This window comes from Pelodiscus sinensis, chromosome 2 (genome assembly GCF_052426305.1).
Source record: "Pelodiscus sinensis isolate ZL-2025 chromosome 2, ASM5242630v1, whole genome shotgun sequence".
In the NCBI taxonomy this organism is placed as follows: Eukaryota; Metazoa; Chordata; order Testudines; family Trionychidae; genus Pelodiscus; species Pelodiscus sinensis.
The window spans coordinates 183769118-183788811 of record NC_143053.1 but is presented as its reverse complement, the minus strand read 5'-3'; the positions used below and the strand labels follow the sequence as shown (position 1 = coordinate 183788811).

The window sequence follows — 19694 nt, the reverse complement described above, 5'->3', positions numbered from 1 at the left end:
TCATTTTAAAAAATTGAAAACTGTATAGAACCACAAAAAAGATTTAAAAGCTTATAATTTGCACCTGGCTTTAAAGTCTTCTCCTATCCGTTTCCTGCCTGTCCTATAGAACTCATCCGTGAAAGCATCACCTCCCTTATGCAAGTGGTAGGATTTTTTGGGGCTACATATGGTTTCAGACTGTAGTTCATAGTAGGCTGTGGTATAAATGTGCCCATCCCTATTCTGCTTCACACTGTGTGGACCATGCTGCTGCACATTAACAATTCATTTTATTGTGCTTTGAGCTACCCACTAAGTGCATTAGAGAACTCTTAAAAGCACAACAGCAGGGCCTGTATGGCTACTTACTGCAGGGCAGGGTAGGATCATAGCTCAGCTTGCTGCAAATGGTGAAGACAAGCCTTTATTGACATGTGAATACCGTTGTCCATGAGCGGTTTTAGTTAAGACTTGAACATAAGGAAAAGGGCAGAAATTTGAAATGAAGTTCGCTAATTCCAGTTCCTTTTGAGACCTCCTGCCAAGCCAAAATGTTCCCTGTTCTTCTATCCCCAGCCTTCTCGGAGAAGACGACGTGTCAGGAAGTGAGGTCATGCTTGGGGATGAATTTATTGGTTATGAGCCTTCAGTACAGATGTTCCAGGATGAGCTAATGGTCCTCTAAATGTCAACGTTTTTGCAACCAATCACATCAATCCTTGGTACCTATGGACATAATGGAGAATTCTGCCAAGACACACAGAAGGAAAGAAAACATGAGTCATGTCTGATGGAAGTGGAAAGAAAGGAAGATATCTCCATAATCCCTCACTGAACAGTGGGGACAGTTTAACCTTTGGATCCCTCTGGATAACTTCCCTCACACATCTTTAGAATATATTAGAACTAAATATACCAGCTCTTCTCTCTCTCTTCCTCCTCTTCCACCCAGCAACCTAACTTCTTTCCTGTCCTCTGTAAACTCAGCACACCAGGACAGAAAGAGGACCTGTACACAAGCAGGCACTTTCCTGTCACCATTCACCACATTTGTCAATTAGCCTCTAGCACAGGGCCATGGAACTATGAAACAGCTATTCTAACTACCTGCAGCTATTCTCCCCTGGTTGATTCCCAATGTGAGATGGGGCAGGACTGGTAGCAGTGGAACAGGCTCTTATGTGACTCTGCCATGGCTGCCTCCTACCCCAGACCTAGATCTTCTCAGGGAACCACACATTCTCAGCAAAATCTGAAGACCTGTCCCACTTGAACTGTTGTGACCAGAATTAACTAACATTAATGATGTGAACATGATCAAATAGTCAAATGGCACCAAGGAAGAACATGGAGGCTCGTGTATTATAAACATAGTTAGGATTTTGGTTGGATTTGCAGTCACTGCAGTTTACTGGTTGGGTGCGTCTAGACTGGCAAGATTTTGCACAAAAGCATCCGCTGTCTACACTGGCCGCTTGAATTTGCGCAAGAGCACTGACTTTGTAATGTACAAAATCAGTGCTTCTTGCGCAAATATTTGCCCGCTCCCGCTCAGGGATAAGCCCTCTTGCGCAAGAATACTTGTGTAAGAGGGGCAGTGTAGACAGGCACCTTAATTTTTTGCGCCAGAAAGCCCGATGGCTAAAATGGCCATTGGAGCTTTCTTGCACAAAATTGTGTCTATATTGGCCACTGATGCTTTTGCACAAAAGCCAATCTAGCTGCTCTTTTGCAGAAATACTTGTAACGGAAAAACTTTTCAGTTAAAAGTATTTCCACAAAAGCATGCCAGTCTAGACGCAGCCATTGTGTTTTCAGAATGCCGTGAAGAGAGCTGTATATAAGGTCTCATGGCTGAATATTATGGCAATTGGAAGTGGAAATAAACATATTCTTGGAAAATATTGAGCATATTGAATAGCAAAGAGCTAGTCCTGCTTTAACTCCCTTAACTACAATGCTTCATGCATACATAGTGCAGTGTCCCATAGACACTGGCTCTATGAGCTGTCCAGAGATCTGTTCCCAGCCTGACCCTTTTGGAGAGGTGCATAGTACATGCTCAGGCTGTGTATGGCAAGAGGCTAAGATCTGGCCATTGGTCACTGTTTTGGTGGAAAGACACAGTCTACCTTCATACAACACTGATAGGAAAGAAAATAAAGCATGTCTTTTCAACCCTCTGTACGGACAGTCTCATCGTCATCACGCAGACAAGGAATTACTTGTTTGTTTTACAGATGTCTGGAACCAAACACATTTTAAACAATGAAATGATTAAATATGGCAGTGGGGCTGAAGAAACTACCTATGCTGCATAGCTCCGACCTCTAAAAATTCCCCTATTTGCCCCTGACAATGATTTATTGTCTAGAAGCAATGTGGACATAATCTGTCAGCTATAGAATCATTTGAGTCCTTTAAAAATAAGCATTGTTATTTTAAAAAACTTGACTATGTCCATCCATATGCCTCAAAGGGTCTGTGGCTCTGTAGTACGAAATTTGCTCTACTCCCATTTGTTTCAGTGGGAAGTGAGGACACTTTGAAATTAATAGGGCCGGGCCCTTGAGAAACCGTCTCATTCCCAGGTCTGTTGTGCTTTGTGAGAGGCATCAGTGGGTGTAACGCTTCTCCTTCCGTGCACAAAGTGGAGTGCAAATTCCTTACAGTGATATTTTACTTTCTATACTCCTTTTACAGGTGTAAGTTGCATTACAGGAAGAAGGCTTATCAGTCAGTGCTGTGCTTTTCCAGATAGAGTAACTATTTAATTGGCGACTGAATTATTTCCTTTAGATCAAGGGTGGGGAACTTACGGCCCAGAGGCCAGATATGGGCCCTGGGTTGCCTAGATCTGGCCCCCACGGCTTAAGGCCTCCCCCCTCTATTGGGAAGCCCATGTTAGCACTTGAGCTTGCTCTGCCCTCCCCCAGTCTCTTACTCTCAACTTATTTTTCTGTGGGTCACCAGTCCCTGGCTCAGAAAACATTCCCCATCCCTGCTTTAGATCAAGGAGCGCTCTAAAACAACAGTGAACATCTAACAGGAAGCATCTATTGTCCTTTAAACATAAGGCTTGTAAAAAGAAATTTTCCAATGTAAGTTCTTTCCATCAGAAAATGTTGATTCCATGGAATTGAAGCATTTCACTCGATTGTGTCTATTCCATCAAGTTTTGATGGAAACCAAAATGACTGGCTGCTGCTGGTCTGGCCAGCATGCCACTCTAGAAGTTTTCAACAGTGTCTATTCCACAGAAAATTCTGTATTTCCAATTCCTTGTTCTGATTTGAAACAACAATTACGGGTTTTATGGGAGAAAACTTTCAGTTCTTACACAAATGTACTTGTATAGTGACAAGTTTACTATATACCTTCTATCACTATGCTAGCATCATACGGAGCTATTTAATGTGTGTTACACAGCATGTCAAGGTACCAATTAAACTATCCACTTGAAACTTCATATGGCGTCTTTTTTCATGTAATCATAATAGTTAAAGACAATACTCGGTGCTACTCCCATGGGACCTTAGGAACAAGACCAGAAGTGGTGAGCATGGTGGGAGATCCTTGTTCTTTTACAAGTCATTACTTACATGCAAGAGCCCACATGGCCTATTCATGCAGCAGGGAGTTTTTAGATACATCACAAGCAGACAAATCATATCATCACTGTTTTTGTGAAAAAATAAGGGTATAAGAAAACATTATGCATCACTCATTCTGTGGCTTACATGTTCATTACAGTGGAAGTGCGTGGGGAGTAGCAAGAAGTGCTTAAAATGTTTTTTTTCCTCCTGCAAAATATCACTGGGCTTTCAATTCTCGTTAATATAAAATGCTCAGTAAATATGGTGAAATTGCCCTGGAACTGTGATACAGTGAAGCAGAAACCTGGCACGTTTCAGTAGACAAAAGGGCCAATAGATACTGAAGACAAAACTACTGTGCAAGTAAGCTCATATGGGGTTTATTCTTTGATATCAACTATATATTAATGAGAGTATACATGGACATTAGTGCAACAAAATATTTCTTCTTCCAGATTCAATGTAAAAAAAAATATCAGGCTTCATAAATACTGTCTATGTAGGAGTCAGCAGCTTTCATTATGTTTATAACCTGCAACGTAATATTTCAAAAACTGTTTTATTATAGGTTCCTGAAGAATGGTATGGTTACCACCACACTAACCACTACTTCTTCATAAACTGCTTCTGCTTGTTACTTTCCGAAAGTGTTACAGAAATCAAGCAGCTGTAATAAAATAACTGAAAGGACCTTCGGACAAGTCTTAATAACCATACTGATTGATATATGGTCATCTTCATATTCTTCAGAGTCAGCATAATTCTATTATTTATTACAAATATTTACATATTATATATTAGTGCAATCTTTACTTCCACACTTTAACAATTCCATCTCTTGATGCAGTTACTATAAAACCTTGAGTAGTCTGGAAAGTAGCAATGTCTGTGATGATATCATGGTGTCCAACTGGTAGAGATTCTGGTCCCCGACGAGGGGTCTCATCTGTAGGGCCCAACTTCTGTTTGTTTTGAATTTCCTGTTTGAGAGTGAAAATATTAAAATAAACAAGTCTCCAGTAGTATATGAATTTAACAGGACGTTTCATAGTCTGGCGACTAGAAAGACCATTACAAATCAACATAAGTTTTCCTTTGCCAAATGTTCTCCTCCTATTACTGAAACAGGGGTGTGTGTTTAAGGCCGTGTGTACACTACAAGGAAAATCACTGCTGCCATGATCAATCTTCAGGATTCAATTTAGCGAGTCTAGTTCAGACTCACTAAATCAAACTCAGAGGATGCCCTCACCAGCATCCGGTACTCCTTTTGTGAGGAGTAGGGAGCCCATGGGAGCATGTACTCCTGTCAGCCTTACTTTGTGTGGATGCCACCAACCTCAGCTTAAGATAAACTGACTCCAGTTACATATTAACCACAGCTGGAGCTGAGTACTGCAAGCTGAGCTGCTGAGTCTACTGTAGAGTTGGCCTAAAAGCCCTTTTCCTTCACAATCTAGCTTCTTGATCCTGAACTAAAGTAATAATTCTGTATTAGTAGATAGGGGAACAAGATAGGTATCTCAAATTCAGTATTACAACTTCAGGAAAGGAAAAGCTGATGAGAGAAAATGTATGCTTAGTCATCTTCATGGAAAACAATCCTATGGAAAAGAACCAGCCCATCTAGGATTTTTAAACTAATAGTTCTGTAGCAGGGATATCAATTGTTAAATATTATAGAAGAATCTATTCAAATTCCACAGAGTTTTACAGTAATCTTTTGAGAATCTACCAGTTTTTCCTAATTATGTAGGATTTTTTCCATACAGAAAAATTCTCATAAAATTGGCTTAAAGGAATAAAATAAATTGACAGCTGATTTTCTATATTAAAGAAATTTATAAAAAATGCCTCCTTAATAGAAATCTCTTAAACGCCATGTATTCAGTTAAATAATCGATACAAAACATTACAAAGCCAAATATAAAGCAGTAAATCTGTAACTGCTGGAAGTCATTTTGAGGGATACAATCACAGCAGAAATCTGACATGAAAACATTCCCGTACTTTTCGGATGTGATTTAAGTTGTGCTTCGACTGTTTTTAATTATCCCATAAGGAACAAACAGCGTACTTACAGCACTGCATAAATAATTTGTGTACTCAACCTCTTGCAGGACAAATTCCACACTAATTGGGTAACAGTTTTTAGTGGAAATGCCTCAATGTCCAGAAAGTCAAAATATTAAACTGTTAAATCTCTGAGTTCCAGGATCACAAAAGTCAACCAAAGATATCAGGTTTTCCCAATGAATACTATTCGTTAGTATTGTTTGTCAAAACAAGCACTATTTGGGTTTAAACATTATTGCTGCCTCTGAAATATGACCTGTTGAGGGACTGAAGTCATCAATGCATAGTAGTAGTAAGTAGAGGAACCAGAAATGAAAGTGTTCCTCTCCTCATACTGGTGTACTTGAACACTGGCCTGGAGAGGCAATTAAAAAAAACAAAACAGAACAGAATACCTGAACCACTTCTGTGCCTTCAATTATCTTCCTATAGTAGGATACCAATGGGCAATTGGCACTTCCTGCAACAATGTATGATCTCTCAGGGTAAGCCATCTCCCAAAATCTAAGAGAGTGAAGGAAAAACAAACAAAACAAAAACATGCATAAGCCAAAGAAGGTAAGAAATGCTTAACGGTGGTAGGTCTCAATACAACTTTGTAAGAACTTTCTTCCCCTGGTAAAAATCAGACTAGACTTTATAGGCTGAAGGGAAGAGTTACAGGTTATAAATACAGAAAATCAAAGTTAATCATATTTGTTCACAGGGCATCACTAATTGCTGCATCCAGCACAGCATATCTAGCAGTTTACAAAGGCTCTTATCTCCATTTTGCAGATGGGAAAGTGAGACTCGAGAAGTTAAAGACACTGGTCTAATGTAACAGGCAGCAATAACGAGGAATAGAAGGCTATGTCTACACTATGAGACTATTTCGAAAGAAAAATTCCTGAAATAACTATAGGGAAGCCTCAAAATTAATCCAAGGCAGGCTCCCTTAATGTGGATACGCTACCTCGACTTAGAGCCCAAGGAAGCACCGGAGAATAGTTACTTTGACTGACTCTGGGGAGTAGTTACTTCGACTACAGCGTCCACACTAACACTATTTCGAAATAAGCATTATTCCTCATCACAAGCAGGAGTTGTTACTTCAAAATAACAAGCCCATTGTTTTGAAATAATTTTGAAATAACGGGCTTGCTGTGTGGACGCTCACCTTGTTATTTCAAAATGAGGGGAATAATTCCCCAGTGTAGACATGTCCAAACAGAGACATGTCTCTTGAATCTGTGGAAAAAAGAGTAACATTCAATTGCCCAAACTTATAATGGACCAATCTGTAAATACTACAGCCACTACTGCTAAAGGGTTCGATTACTTTAAAAAAAAAATTACATCTTTAAAGAGATTCCTCAAAGTATTTTTACCTTATTTTCATGTCTGAACCTGCAGTTAGTAATATGGGATTTCCATCTGCAGGACTACAGTATATTCCATGAACACTGTGAGGCGACGGCTAATTGGGGAAAATAAAAACATGTTACTATCTCCAAAAATGTTCTTGTACCAAATTTCTAATTTATGTTGCCAAACAAGACAGGAAGCCTTTGTTTCAACACAAAATCAAAGTGTGATGAATTGGTATCTGGTAAATAGTCAAATCTTAAATACATAGAGATAAAAGTCATTTATTTTTGTTCCTCTCCCAAAGCATGTAAGAGAATCTAACTCTTCCTAGGCTTTCAATGAGACATTGCCAGCTGAGTAATTCTCTCTTACAGAATTGAATAAAATTAGCAAGCTGAAAAACACAAGAATATACACTTGATGTTCTGGCAGTTCCAAAGTTATAAGAACCACCACAGCAAGACTCCTAGTTAACTGATACATAAAAACCCCAGTTATGAAAAGCTATAATTACACAGGAGATATAAGGTGGATGGACCTTATTGTTTGAATTATTATAGCCATTTAAACAACTAACTGATAAGCTCATCCCCCCACGGACAGCAACTGCTCCGTGGGATGCCAAAGCAGCCTCTGTCTGTGGAGAGCTCAGGTCCCCTTGCAGATAGGGGTGGCAGCCAGAAGCTGATCTTCGCTGGGAGCTCATTTTTAAATTAGCTTCTCTTGCAGAGTGGCAGGGGGCTCCCCGGAAACGGGGCCAGGAGTGTACTGGCTGCCAGACCCACCCCTGGAGAGTACTTTAAGTAACCGTGTAACTGCTAAAAATTGTTTCGGCTACATGATTACTAAAATACTGGTATCTAACATCCCTAATCAACATGGTTACAACAGTGGAAACATCCCTACATATGGCTATTTGAGATCAACAGAGAAGGGAGCCTAGAATTTTTATTCAGGGGGAATAGATCCTTTAAGTTAAGGATGTTAAAATGCGATTATTTGGCTAATCGTATAGTCTAAACAATTTTTATCGACTATACGATCAGTCAATAAGCGCCTCTGCAGAGCCACAGCAGGGGTAGCTCCAGAGGAGCCGACTCGAGCCAGGACTAAGCAGTCCTGGCTCATGTCGGCTCCAGTGCCACCATGCTGCGACTCTGTATTTTAACTGCAGTAAGAACCACTGGGCTCTAAATACATTTAAAATGCAGAGGCGCAGCGATCAGTCAAGCTAGGGGCTGCTCGGTCCTGGCTCATGCTGAGTCCAACAGCCCCTATTTGTAACGGACAGCTCTGTCTGCCACGAACAGGGGCTCATGCTAGAGCAGCCCGTTTGTGGTGGCCAGGGCTAGCCGCAGGCAGAGGCTACTCCGGCAGTAGTCCCTGCCTGAGGCTAACCCTGGCCACCGCAAACAAGGGTTGCTTGGCAGCTACATCCCTTATCTGCTGGGGAGGGGGGGGCAGCTCCTTGCTGGGACCCCTGCAGACAGGTGCTGCTTCACAGCAGCACTGCAGCCAGCTCCCATCCCCACCCCTTGCTGCCTCTCACAGTGGCAACAAGAGGGGAGTGCCACAGAGAGCACAGGTGAGCAGGAATTGCTTGAGTCTCCACTTGCCCCGTGTTCCCTGCGGCACTTTTGTTTTTGAAATGTACAAAAGCCCTGCAGGGGCTCCCTGCTGAGTAGTCCCCACTTGCGCTATTTTCCACTGTGCCTCAGCCTCCACTGCCCCACCGCAGAGACAGTGCTGGGGAAGCCAGCTTTACCTATTCCACCTCCTACCCACCAACACCAACATCAGCTCCTGCTCCTCTTCCTCCCCCACTGCCTCTCTCTGGCTATGTCTACACAACGGGGCTTTATCAGAAAAAGGTACGCAAATTGCGCTCCGCAATTACATGTCTTTTTCCGTCTACACTGGGTCAAATTTCAGAAAAAAAACAACCCTCTTTCAGAAGAGCCCTTCTTCCTCATGGGAGGAGGAAGACAGGACTTCCAAAAGAGCGCGTCTGCTCTTCCGCTTTTTTTTTTTTTTTTTTTGCAGAAGAGCAGACGTGTTCCCTGGACGTAGCAGAGTTTTTCCAGGATACCTCTGGTATCCCAGAAAAACCCCGTAGTCTAGACGTAGCCTCTAATAGAGGCGGGCGGGGGGGGGGGGGGAGGAGAGGGAGAAGGAGCGTGACTAGTTGAGTTGACTATCCAATAAGCATCTGCTTATTGGATAGTCAACTAGTCGCTTATATCCCTACTTTAAGTACAGCGTCTATTGCAGATCTGAAATGTAACATGTATGGGGGGCGGGGGGAGGTCTTAGTAATATATTTTGCTTGAAGGATTTTATTTTATTTTGTTTCCTTTCTTTTGCACTCATGGCTGGGTGTGGAGGTGCCTTTGACAAATGAATTACAGCGGGGGGAAAAAAGCATGTACATATTGCTCCATATGAAGATATATTTAATACCAACTGCTAAACACAGTGGTGGGTTTACTCTATTAAGGTGAAGTGCAATAGAATAGAGATACTGTGATGACAAGAACAAACATTTAAAGGTCATTAATTTATAAACAGACCCAAACGCAATACTATGAATTTACTCCTTTAAGTTAACATCAAAGCCCAGATATTTGCTTAGTAAGTGTTGTGAGAAAAATAGGGTGACCAAACATAGCAGTGGGTGAGTTAAATATCATTAACCCCTCCTCTACAGTAGATGAAAGGGGAATCAGGGCAATATATCTTATTCAAAACTTCTTTTTCCAGTTCCCTGCAGCCAAGGTCACTTTGCAAATGCACTACATAAAGAGGCTCTACCCCAGCTACTGAATCTAAGAAGTTTAATAAGGAAGAAATATCTAAAACCTGACAAATGAAATCAGTTAATTCCTTGAAGTTGTTTTATGTTTCTGTAGGTTCCCAGACTTCTTTGGAAAGGCGATTTCATTTTAACAGCAAAACATGATTAAGTTACGAAGATGAGACATGCTGAGAAACTACAAAAACAAAAGGCAGCCACCAAACACACAGGCAGAAATACTGAAGTGCTCCTTGGAAGCAGGAAATTCTACAGAAACCATAAAGCACGATAATGGAAAAAGAAAAAGGAAGCCAAACCTGTAATTCTGAAAGAGGAGGTGCACTGCTGGCCCACAAAGTGAAACGCCTGTCTCCAGTTTCCATATCCCACATAGAGACTTCATTATTGCCTTGAACAGCTACAGGGGAAAATTTGCCAATACAATTACAATTGAATCACATGGCTTTGGTTTCTACTGATAGAGGCTGAGTGTACCACACATCTGGCTTGCTCTCCTTAGGGAACATGTTAATCTCACTTTTAGTCAGTTCTGAACGTATTTTGCTGTTTTCATCTCTACAGTGGTGGCTCCATTCTGGATAAAAAGGACCCTAAACCTCATTTTACAGTTGTTTAGATAATGGAGAGTCTAAAACAAAACTATTTCCAATATCCTCTTGAAAACATATAATTTGATCACTTACTTCCTGGGAACCTCTGCCCCCAATCTGTGAATGGTAAATAGCGGCTTACCAGCATAGGTATCAGAAGCAGTTCAACACTCTGGCTAGGGAACTCAGAATTCATCTAGCAGAAGGAAGGGAAGGATGAGCTCTAAGTCTACAGAAATTCCTTTAGACTATTACGGCCCCCATCCAGCAAAGCACTTACCCATATGCTTAACTTTAAGCCTGCGAGTGCCTCTGATTAAATTCAGGGGGTCTACTCCCATACTTAAATGCAAGCACACAAGTGACTTCTTTGCTGGATCAGAGTGCAACAGGAGAAACCTACTATTTATGTACAGGCAGTCCCCGGGTTACATGGATCCGACTTACATTGGCTCCCTACTTACAAACGGGGTGAGGCAACCCCGCACTAGCTGCTTCCCCCTAGCAGATCAGGGAGACGCGAAGCTAGCGCCCCCCCAGCAGACCAGGGAGACGCGGAGCGGCTTTTCTCAGCAGACACCTCAGCTTGAGAATAAAGGACTGAGCGAAGTGAGGTGTGGGAGAATAAAACTGAGCTCTGCAGAAATGTTTAGCTAGAGTTTCACCTACAATATGTACCAGTTCCGACTTACATACAAATTCAACTTAAGAACAAACCTACAGTCCCTATCTTGTACGTAACCTGGGGACTGCCTGTACTACCCAGCAAGGGAGGACTTACACTGTTTGTGCACGTGTCACACAAGTGAAAAGTTTTTCTTAGAGATATGTAGAATCCAGATGACATCACCCATTAAAATAAAATAGATGAAATTTAAGGAGTAAGTTTACTTAAACTCTGAACCCCAAGTTTAAACATTTTTTAAAATTTGCATTGGGTGAAAGAATCTTTTAATTTTATACTTCTATACCATAACTTTGTAGGCTCTATTCCTGCACAGTACTTTAAGCATAAAAACTCATTACAAGAATGGACTGCTGCACCGTTACTTAATAAAATATCTGCAGTATTATTGCAGAATTCTACAATTCTGTGTATATAAGAATAAAACAACTGCAAGTTTTTGCAGTAAGAGTCTTGGGATTTTCAAAAGTACAAATGAGTTGGGTTTAATGGGACTTGGACACTGAACTATCCTTTGTACCTCTAAAAATATTCCCTACTCTGGGAGAACTCCTGAGCCCAATGAAGCCAATAGCAAACTTCCAACTGGCTTTAATGGGGTCAGGATTTCACCTCCTGCCTTTTAAGCAAATTCCCTTAGGCAGCAAGATGTAGCAAGCAGTGTACTGGGCTGGTAACCTCTTGGGAGTTAGAATATCCAGGCACACTAACTCTCTAAAGAGGATATAAGGGGGTAAAACTGTACCTTTTGTATGAAAGTCATTACAAGGCACTGAGGCAGAATCCAACTGTGACCCTCACCTACTGAGCAGAACCAAGTCTGCAGAATCACACATTCAGTACACCAGAAAGAGAAGAACAAGCTGTGAATCACAATCTTCATCAATGATATGGTAAGTAAGATATCTGTTTTACCTGCAATTACCCATGACTGAGAGAGAGGATGCATAAGCAGGCGTCTGATACGAGCCCTGGAAGGATGGCAATGGCTGGAGATGGGTAACTGGAACCTCATGTCCCAGCATGCCATGGTACCACTGCTTGTACCTGGTGAAAGAGAGTTATTGTCAGAGGGCCTATTGCACCAGTTTTTAATCTATATTTTTTTTGTTCCTAAAGTAAAGGGCCTGTAGTCTTGATTTGATATACACTAGAGTATCTACTAAAAAGTACCCGGAGCCATTATAAAACATGCACTCTAAAGGGACAACGAATTAGTTATTTTAAATGAATTTCACTAAGTCTAACCAATTGTGATGGGGTGTACCAACCCCACGCTGGGCCAGTGAGGGTTAACCAGGTCTCCCTGTCAGAGCCCCACCCCCACAGCCCTGCTGGGCATGCTCCAACTGGAGGACCAGTATAAAGGCCAGTGGAGCAGCTCAGTCGGAGCTGACCACTGTAGAGCTGAAGGATGATGACGCGGAGGCCAGCCAGCAGAGACTGACTGGGGAAACTCCCAGTCTACAGGAGGCAAGTGGGGAAGATGCCAACTACTATGAGGTGGGTAGGAAGTAGCTTAGGGCAGGGAACTGGATCCCTGAGAGCTCAGTGTGTTGCAGACAGATTCCCTGCTGAGCTAATGATGGGACACACCCACCACTGACAGGGCCCTGGGCTGCGACCCGGCGGAGAGGGAGGGGACGCCCATCCCCATTAAACCTCCAAGGAGACACTACCTTTCTTGCTACTGACTTTGGCCACCGGGCCCTATTGCTCCGCAAACAGAGAATTGATATTGACTAAGGCCCCTGGTCTCTACTGCCCTGTGGACATGGGTGCTATTGACTTAGGCCCCTGGGACCTATTGCCTGTGGACTGGGGTGGCTACTGACTTTTGCCACTAAGCTGTACTCTTGTATGGGGAAAAAGGAATAGTGAGAGGCCTGGGGGTACCTGGGGCTGTAACATTCATGAGGTCGAATACATGTTGAGTGGCCTGACAAGCTCACTGCCTTGCTTCTGAGGTGGCTGGGCATACTCACCCTATGACACCAACAAACTGAGACTGAATAATAATTAAGCTTACCAATACACAGCCAGCACTGATGTATGTCCACAGCAAACGAGGTTATGAGACCTAGCCTCAAATCATGTTTTAGTGTCCAAGCATTACTAGTGGATCGCAAGTCCCATCCAACTAAGGAACCATTCACAGTGGCATAAGCCAACACTGACTGTGCTCCCGAATTGAAGTGATGCATATCTACCACACAACCATCGTCTTTCTGGTCTAGCAACCTGGAGAAATAAAGCAAAGCAGAAACAAGACAGTTATTATCTCTCTAAATGTTTCTTTAACACTCCCCCATACTGAAGATGCTTTATAGCCACTCACATCATCATGTTTTCATTCACAATGCCTCCCGACCCTTCCACAGTGAGTATCTCCCCTACTCCTCCCTCCAAATTCACTTCTCCTGCAAGGCCTACTTATCTTCATCGAGCTAGTAAAATCCCAGGGCCAGACCAGCAGCACAGACTGGCTGAGAAAGTGAAGCCTAGCAGGTTGAGTCGGGGCAGTATCAGTAGTGCAGTTCATCTGGAGTCAGCTGCCAGACAGCAGCTGGGCTAGCAGCAGAGCCATGTGGAGGCACAGAGCCTAGAAGAGAGCCTGGCCAGGAGAGCCCAGAGTCTATCAGCACAAAAGCTGGAATTGACCTCTCCTGGTCCAGCAAACTCTCTCATTCGGGACCAGTCAGGTCCTGTGGGTGCCATACCAGGTCAGTACGACCTATAATACATACATTCTCCAGTATAAAATAGACAGGTACCTGCTTTGTATAGGATGAATTTTAGGAGATTTCGGAAGCTTTGATGCTTCAATCCCAAGAAGCTGGATCCCACCATTATCTGAAGCTATGGCCAAGTAGTGTGAGCCTTGACAAAAAGTGAGGGTCTTGACGCTTCCTCCAATCCGAGAATATGTCAAAATTGATCTAAAGGGGACAGAGAGGTAGAAAGAGATAAGAAACAGATTCAAGTCATAGCAGAATCTTTGCAATACAATATAATTTTACCTCTCCCACAACCTTAAAATAACTCCTCGCATTAAGACCAGATTAGTGTGAGTGCTCCAAAATCAGGAAATGTCAGTCTGAGTTGTCTGTATAAACTTAATTCTCCTCCTTTGTAACAGGTGTTATACTCTTTATCATCATATATCCAGTCTTTAGGTGCTTATAGACTATTTGTTTTTCCTGTTACATTCCAGCTCATCTTTCCCCTTGATATTTTTATACCCACTGCCTCTTCTTGATTCTCCCCCTCCATTTTTTTCCTCCGCCACCCCCATTTATTTTCGTTCTGGACAGCCAACGCTCTGGTCATCTGAAGAAGTGGGCTGTGCCCACAAAAGCTCATGATACCAACTATGTGTTTTGTTAGTCTTTCAGGTGTTACCAAACTATTTGTTGTTTTTTAAATGTATCCTGTACAGACTAACTCGGCAACCCCCTGAAGCTTTTCAATGTCATGATCATTCTGTGCTACAGATACAGAACAAACACCCTACAATCTTACATACATATATGTAGCTTTTTTACAATACCTTCGTCTCTCTATGAACATATAAAGTCTAATTTCATTATCAGAATGGTCCTGTGTATCTTGACTTTTTTTGTATTAACAGGACCTTTTTTATAAGGTGTGCATTTCAGTAAATTATGTACTATGCATTTTCTCTTCAGAAGTACTGTATACAAATTTTCCTGAAATGCATTTCAAGGAAAAAGACAGTTAACTATGAAGCTCATTTAGCTGTAAATGTAGGTGATCTTTAAATATATATTGATACTGATATCCAGGGTTCGCCAAACGGCGGTGAGCCCTGCTCGCCAGCTGTGCGGTTCGGCACGCTGTGCATGCGCAGACCGCGCTGCGCGGCTGTGCCAGCTTGTAATCTACTCGCTACAGGCAAGTAGATTACATTAATTGACGAGCCCTGCTGATATCTATATATCATAAAGATTTCCAAATGTAATATGTAATCGCATATGTAATATTCCCCTTGTGGTTTCAATCAGATAGAAGAGAACAAAGATTCCTAGAAAATGAAACATCAAATTTTATGGTTGCACCCTTATAGGTAGACTCTTCCAGTAGAATATTTAGGATCTTCAGTATACTGTAGGATGGTTCAAGCTTGTGCGTTCAAGTTGGACCTCCCTGGTCCAGCATCCTTAGGACCTGACTGGTCCTGGATCAGAGATTTGGCTGGACCAGGTCATTTCTGGCCTCCCTGATGCTGGCCCCACTCCCTGCCCCACCCCCGTCTTCCCGGTTCCCCAAGGCAGCCCAGCTGAGTTGTGCGTGGGGCTTACTGCCCCCTATCTCGCCGCACAGCCCAGCTGAGCCACGCACTGGCTCCTGCAGCCCAGTTCAGCCACACACCCAGATTCCTGGCTTCTGACCCACCCCTCCCACTCCCGCAGCACAGCATCCCACCCCTTGCATCACGACAGACTCCTGCTTCGCCTTCTCCCCCATGCCCCAAATCACCTGCAGCGTGTTGGGACTATCTGATCCTGGAACATCCATGGTCCTACTGGACCATGGATGCTGCTGGACCAGAGAGTTCTGGTTTATGGAGGTGTAACCTGTAGTTAAATAGTTTTAGTAAAGAGAAAAGAAATGACATAGTGTGAAGAATTGTAAGTTACCTGGTTGTAGTGGTTTTTCCTTCCATTTTTTGGCTGTTCCAGATTTTCACCGTGCCATCATTAGAACATGTGGCAAAAATGGAATGCTCATCTGAAACTCTAATACGGTTCACTGCAGACTTATGTTCATGAAGGTGAGCAACCAAAAGCCCTTTAGGACGCCATCCTATGGAAACAGCAATAGGAAATCAACCACCAAAACCTAACACTAAAGAAAAATGAAAATTCCCACCACATCCAAGTGACAGTGATAAGCTGGAGACAGATACAACACTAAAAAGATACTGGGCAGACCGAACAGCAGTATACCAGATTCAGACAATGCTTACTGGTGCCTATACATGCACCAATAAAATGGTCTCCGGGGGCTGACAGAATTGCCAGGCCCCTGTGCAAGGTAGGGTGGGGAAGGTTCTGACTTCCCAGAAGTGGTGGGCAATCAGGCAGATAGGCAGGACTAGAGCAGCTAGTCCTCTGTGCGGCATGGACCACGCCATGCCCCTTCCTCCAGATAGCTCTTAAGGTTACCTGGACTGCATCACCCGGGCTCTGGTGGCAATTGAAAGGCCTGTGGCATAGCAGAGGTGGCAGCTGGAGCCATGGGCCCTTTATATCACCAGGCCCCAGGGCAGTTTTCCCCTTTGTCTCCCCCAATGGCAGGCCTGAAATGCCTTCTTAGTACAGAAAGCATCACTCAGAATGCTAAACTGAACCTGTCTCTAAGTTAAAGGTATACCAAAAAGCTTGCTTATCAGAGAGTTGAATCTCTTGCCTGGCAACAGTTACAGTACTGACAAATCAACTACACTGATGGAAAACTGCATTCCCTGCAGGGCTTGCAACCGAACAAACTGATGACCATATTTTCGCAGGTAGATTAAAAAAACTGATTTTAAATGAGCATTTTTAATTTCTATGCCTACACAGACAGCGAAAGAGAATATTAAAATGGTTTCTCTTTGTAAAAATTTTTACAATAAGACTTTTCAGGTGACCTTAATATTTCCACGGTCAAAACAGAACTTTTTTTCCTAAAGAAGGAACCAATCCAGATCAACTTCTTAAAATTGGAGGATTTCAAAATCCAGTAATTTCTTGTGTTTCTGGCATTTCAAATTTTCCCTTATGGTGAATGTAATTTGATCCAAGTTTTACCTCTGGTCTAATAACACACTGGTCCTGATCTTTACCTGTAGGAGGTGGTTTGCTCTCCCATTCAGCATTCTCCATCATCTGTTTGGCCATTCTTTCTGCATTGCACTGTTCTCGCTTCTGTTGGACTAACTGCTGAAGTTCAGTTTTGCAAGTAGTGATGCGTAACTGGTACGTGGACAGTGAAGCTGTACTGCTTAAAACTTGTATGGTTGGTTTCCTGGTCTGGACAACTGTTCCATCAGTTGCCTGTATGCCATAAACAATTTAAAAAAATTCACAGCTAAATCAGTTATGTGATTAGCATGTCACACTAAAGAGAGTATGGCGGAATCATTTGTCCTTTAACCTGGTTAGTGATGAGCAAAAATGCAAATTCAAAACTAAGACTTCAATATTTGTTCAAGTGAGCAACTTAAATGTGGATATACGATTTGCAACAAGCCAAACATCAACCATGTTAATGAAAGAGTTGATGTACCAAATCCACCATAAGAGACTAGAATCAATGCCTTGTTTGCATAACAACTTGAAATACAAATTACTATTAAGAACACAGCACACAAATGTCTTTTCACTGTACGCTTTTCTGAAGAAAATATTTTTTCAAGCAACTGTTGTAGGAGCAGTTACTGCAAATATACCTGTAGTAACTACTTTACTAATGCCTACAAAGTGACAAATTAGCTAACAGTTATTTGTTTACATCAAACCAAAAAAGTTGACAAAACTCCCACCTGAGATCCAGAATTAATACTGAAGTCATAGCTCGTTAGTAAGGCCCTAATCAAGACAGGAATCCAGGCAGCCTCTAAGACCTATACTAACTTTTGGAAATGCTACAAACACGTGCTCCAGAATACTAGTTAATCTCTAATAAGGGATGGGGAACAAATTCTCTATGAATAGGTTATTCCATCCACATTTACTGCAGGGTTTCTTGCATCCTCTTCTGCATCTGGTTCTGACCACTACTGGATACAGACCAGTGCTATGATCTGGTATAGAAAATCCTGTGTTCCAATGAAGTAACAGACAAAAGAGGTCCAGACACAGGAAGATTACAAGATCAGGGTCTACCACTCTTGAATTCTCAAAGAGTTTCAAGGAGCTTTACTGTCCCCATAGCTTATCTAAGGCACTAGTTAACTTCCCCCAACACGTCCCTTAGAAAAAGATATATATTCACTTTAGGATCATGCTGTTCATAGAACTAACCTTTATTCTTCCCAATTTTTTAAACCTGAAGCCCCAATATTCTGTTGAACAAAAGAGCAAAAAGAACAAAAACACTGAATACAATGGCTTAAAAATTCCTCTTTACATCAGTCATTTTGTTGTGTTCAAGTGAGTAGAGGGTAAAGTACTTGCTATTTAAATATCTAGGCTATTTAAATATCTAGATCAGATAAAAATGCATTAGTGAGGTCTTCAGAAATACCTGTGGAGATGATGACAAAGTGGGACCAATACCAGCAGCGGACTCAGAACGAATAGGTTTTCCAGTCTGAATTGTTTCTTGATCAGTACTTTGTCCTTTAGGTATTGGCTGGGAGATGTTAGAAGGTTCCAAAGACCCAAACATACTTTTCCATTCTTCATTTACGTTTGATTCTTGCTTTACATTTTTTCTAGCTATATGAAATAGACCAAAAAAGAAAAAGAAAAGATTAACAAGGTTTATTTCATTAGTTACAACAAACATTCAAACTGGCCATGTCTTTAGCACCAAATGTAACCCAATATATACTGCAGATTTCTTATGGTATTCCATTTATCAAAGAAAAATGCACTAATTAATAATTTACAGCTGATAGGGGCGTTAAGAGGAAAGAGACAGATTTAGATATTGAGTAACCAGAAAAATCCTATCTAGCATTAGAAGAACTTTATTACATAAACATAATATTCTGTTTACATATTCTTAAACTAAAGCTGACACATCACAAGGAATTTTTTTTAACTTGGAAGAGATGCAGGATGAAGCCATGAATAATGATGTTCTTCCTATGAAAGTTAATTCAGCATCGGCATGGGAAAGAAACTAGTTTATCACATAGTATTTGATGCCAGCAGTAATCTGCCTGCCACTTTCCCAACAAGGTAGCAACCACCTCCTGATGTCTCAAGAATGCCATCTGAATAGATAAAAAAGGTTTTCCAGTGGGAAGACAGAGTGACATCATCAGTAGCGTCCCACAGGCTCCACCCTGGCCTGGCTTTCCTGCCCCAGGCACTGTTCCGTGGTGGCAAAGCTGCCTGGCAGTCCAGCTTAGGCAGATTCTGCCTCCCTGTAGAAGGGCCAGGAGGCAGCAGCAGCGGATCCTCGCTGCACTCAGGGCCCGGACACTCTGGGACCCAGCAGGGAACCCCTGTCTCAGGCCAGGGCCGAGAGCACTCAGGTCACCACCTACACGGTGCTCCAGCCTCAGCTCTCTCCCCAACAAGATTAGCGTGCCAGTGCCAGCTTCCTGCAGTGGAGAGGAGAAAGCCCCGAGACGCCGCGCCAGGGAAGTGCAAACTGTACCCAGCGCAGTGTCTCGGGTCTTTATCCTCTCCCTCCTCCCCTGCAGGAAGCTGGCGTGGATGCGCTAATCTTGCGGGGGGGGAAGGAGGGGAAGAGTGTTGAGGCTGGAGTGCTGGGCAGGTGGAGGCCCAAGCGCTCCTGGCCCCGATCCGAGGCAGGTAGAGGTGGCGATTCCCTGCTGGGTCCCAAGCATAGCAAGCTGCTGCTGCTCCTGGCCCAGTCTTGGCCCTCCTCTGGTGGCCAGAGAGGGGCCAAGAGGC

General features: G+C 42.6%; 2 protein-coding genes across 2 annotated transcripts in view; one reads left to right on the top strand and one right to left on the bottom strand.

The window, feature by feature from the left end:
• The window catches only part of COL6A6 (collagen type VI alpha 6 chain), a 91316-nt gene extending 87865 nt beyond the window's left edge, over nucleotides 1–3451 (top strand). Inside the window, 2 exon segments of the mRNA XM_075921927.2 lie at nucleotides 559–670; nucleotides 672–3451. Of these exon segments, the coding sequence (XP_075778042.2) occupies nucleotides 559–670; nucleotides 672–773 (214 nt within the window). The 3' untranslated portion in view covers nucleotides 774–3451.
• A 491-nt stretch (nucleotides 3452–3942) lies between these two features.
• Nucleotides 3943–19694, bottom strand: part of PIK3R4 (phosphoinositide-3-kinase regulatory subunit 4) — a 39822-nt gene continuing 24070 nt past the window's right edge. Inside the window, exons 11-20 of the mRNA XM_075921929.2 lie at nucleotides 18349–18542; nucleotides 16946–17156; nucleotides 15756–15921; nucleotides 13869–14033; nucleotides 13124–13335; nucleotides 12010–12141; nucleotides 10116–10216; nucleotides 7025–7113; nucleotides 6050–6158; nucleotides 3943–4558 (exon numbers count right to left, since the gene is read on the bottom strand). Coding sequence (XP_075778044.1) covers nucleotides 4388–4558; nucleotides 6050–6158; nucleotides 7025–7113; nucleotides 10116–10216; nucleotides 12010–12141; nucleotides 13124–13335; nucleotides 13869–14033; nucleotides 15756–15921; nucleotides 16946–17156; nucleotides 18349–18542 — 1550 coding nt within the window. The 3' untranslated portion in view covers nucleotides 3943–4387. The remainder of the gene's footprint in view (nucleotides 4559–6049; nucleotides 6159–7024; nucleotides 7114–10115; nucleotides 10217–12009; nucleotides 12142–13123; nucleotides 13336–13868; nucleotides 14034–15755; nucleotides 15922–16945; nucleotides 17157–18348; nucleotides 18543–19694) is intronic.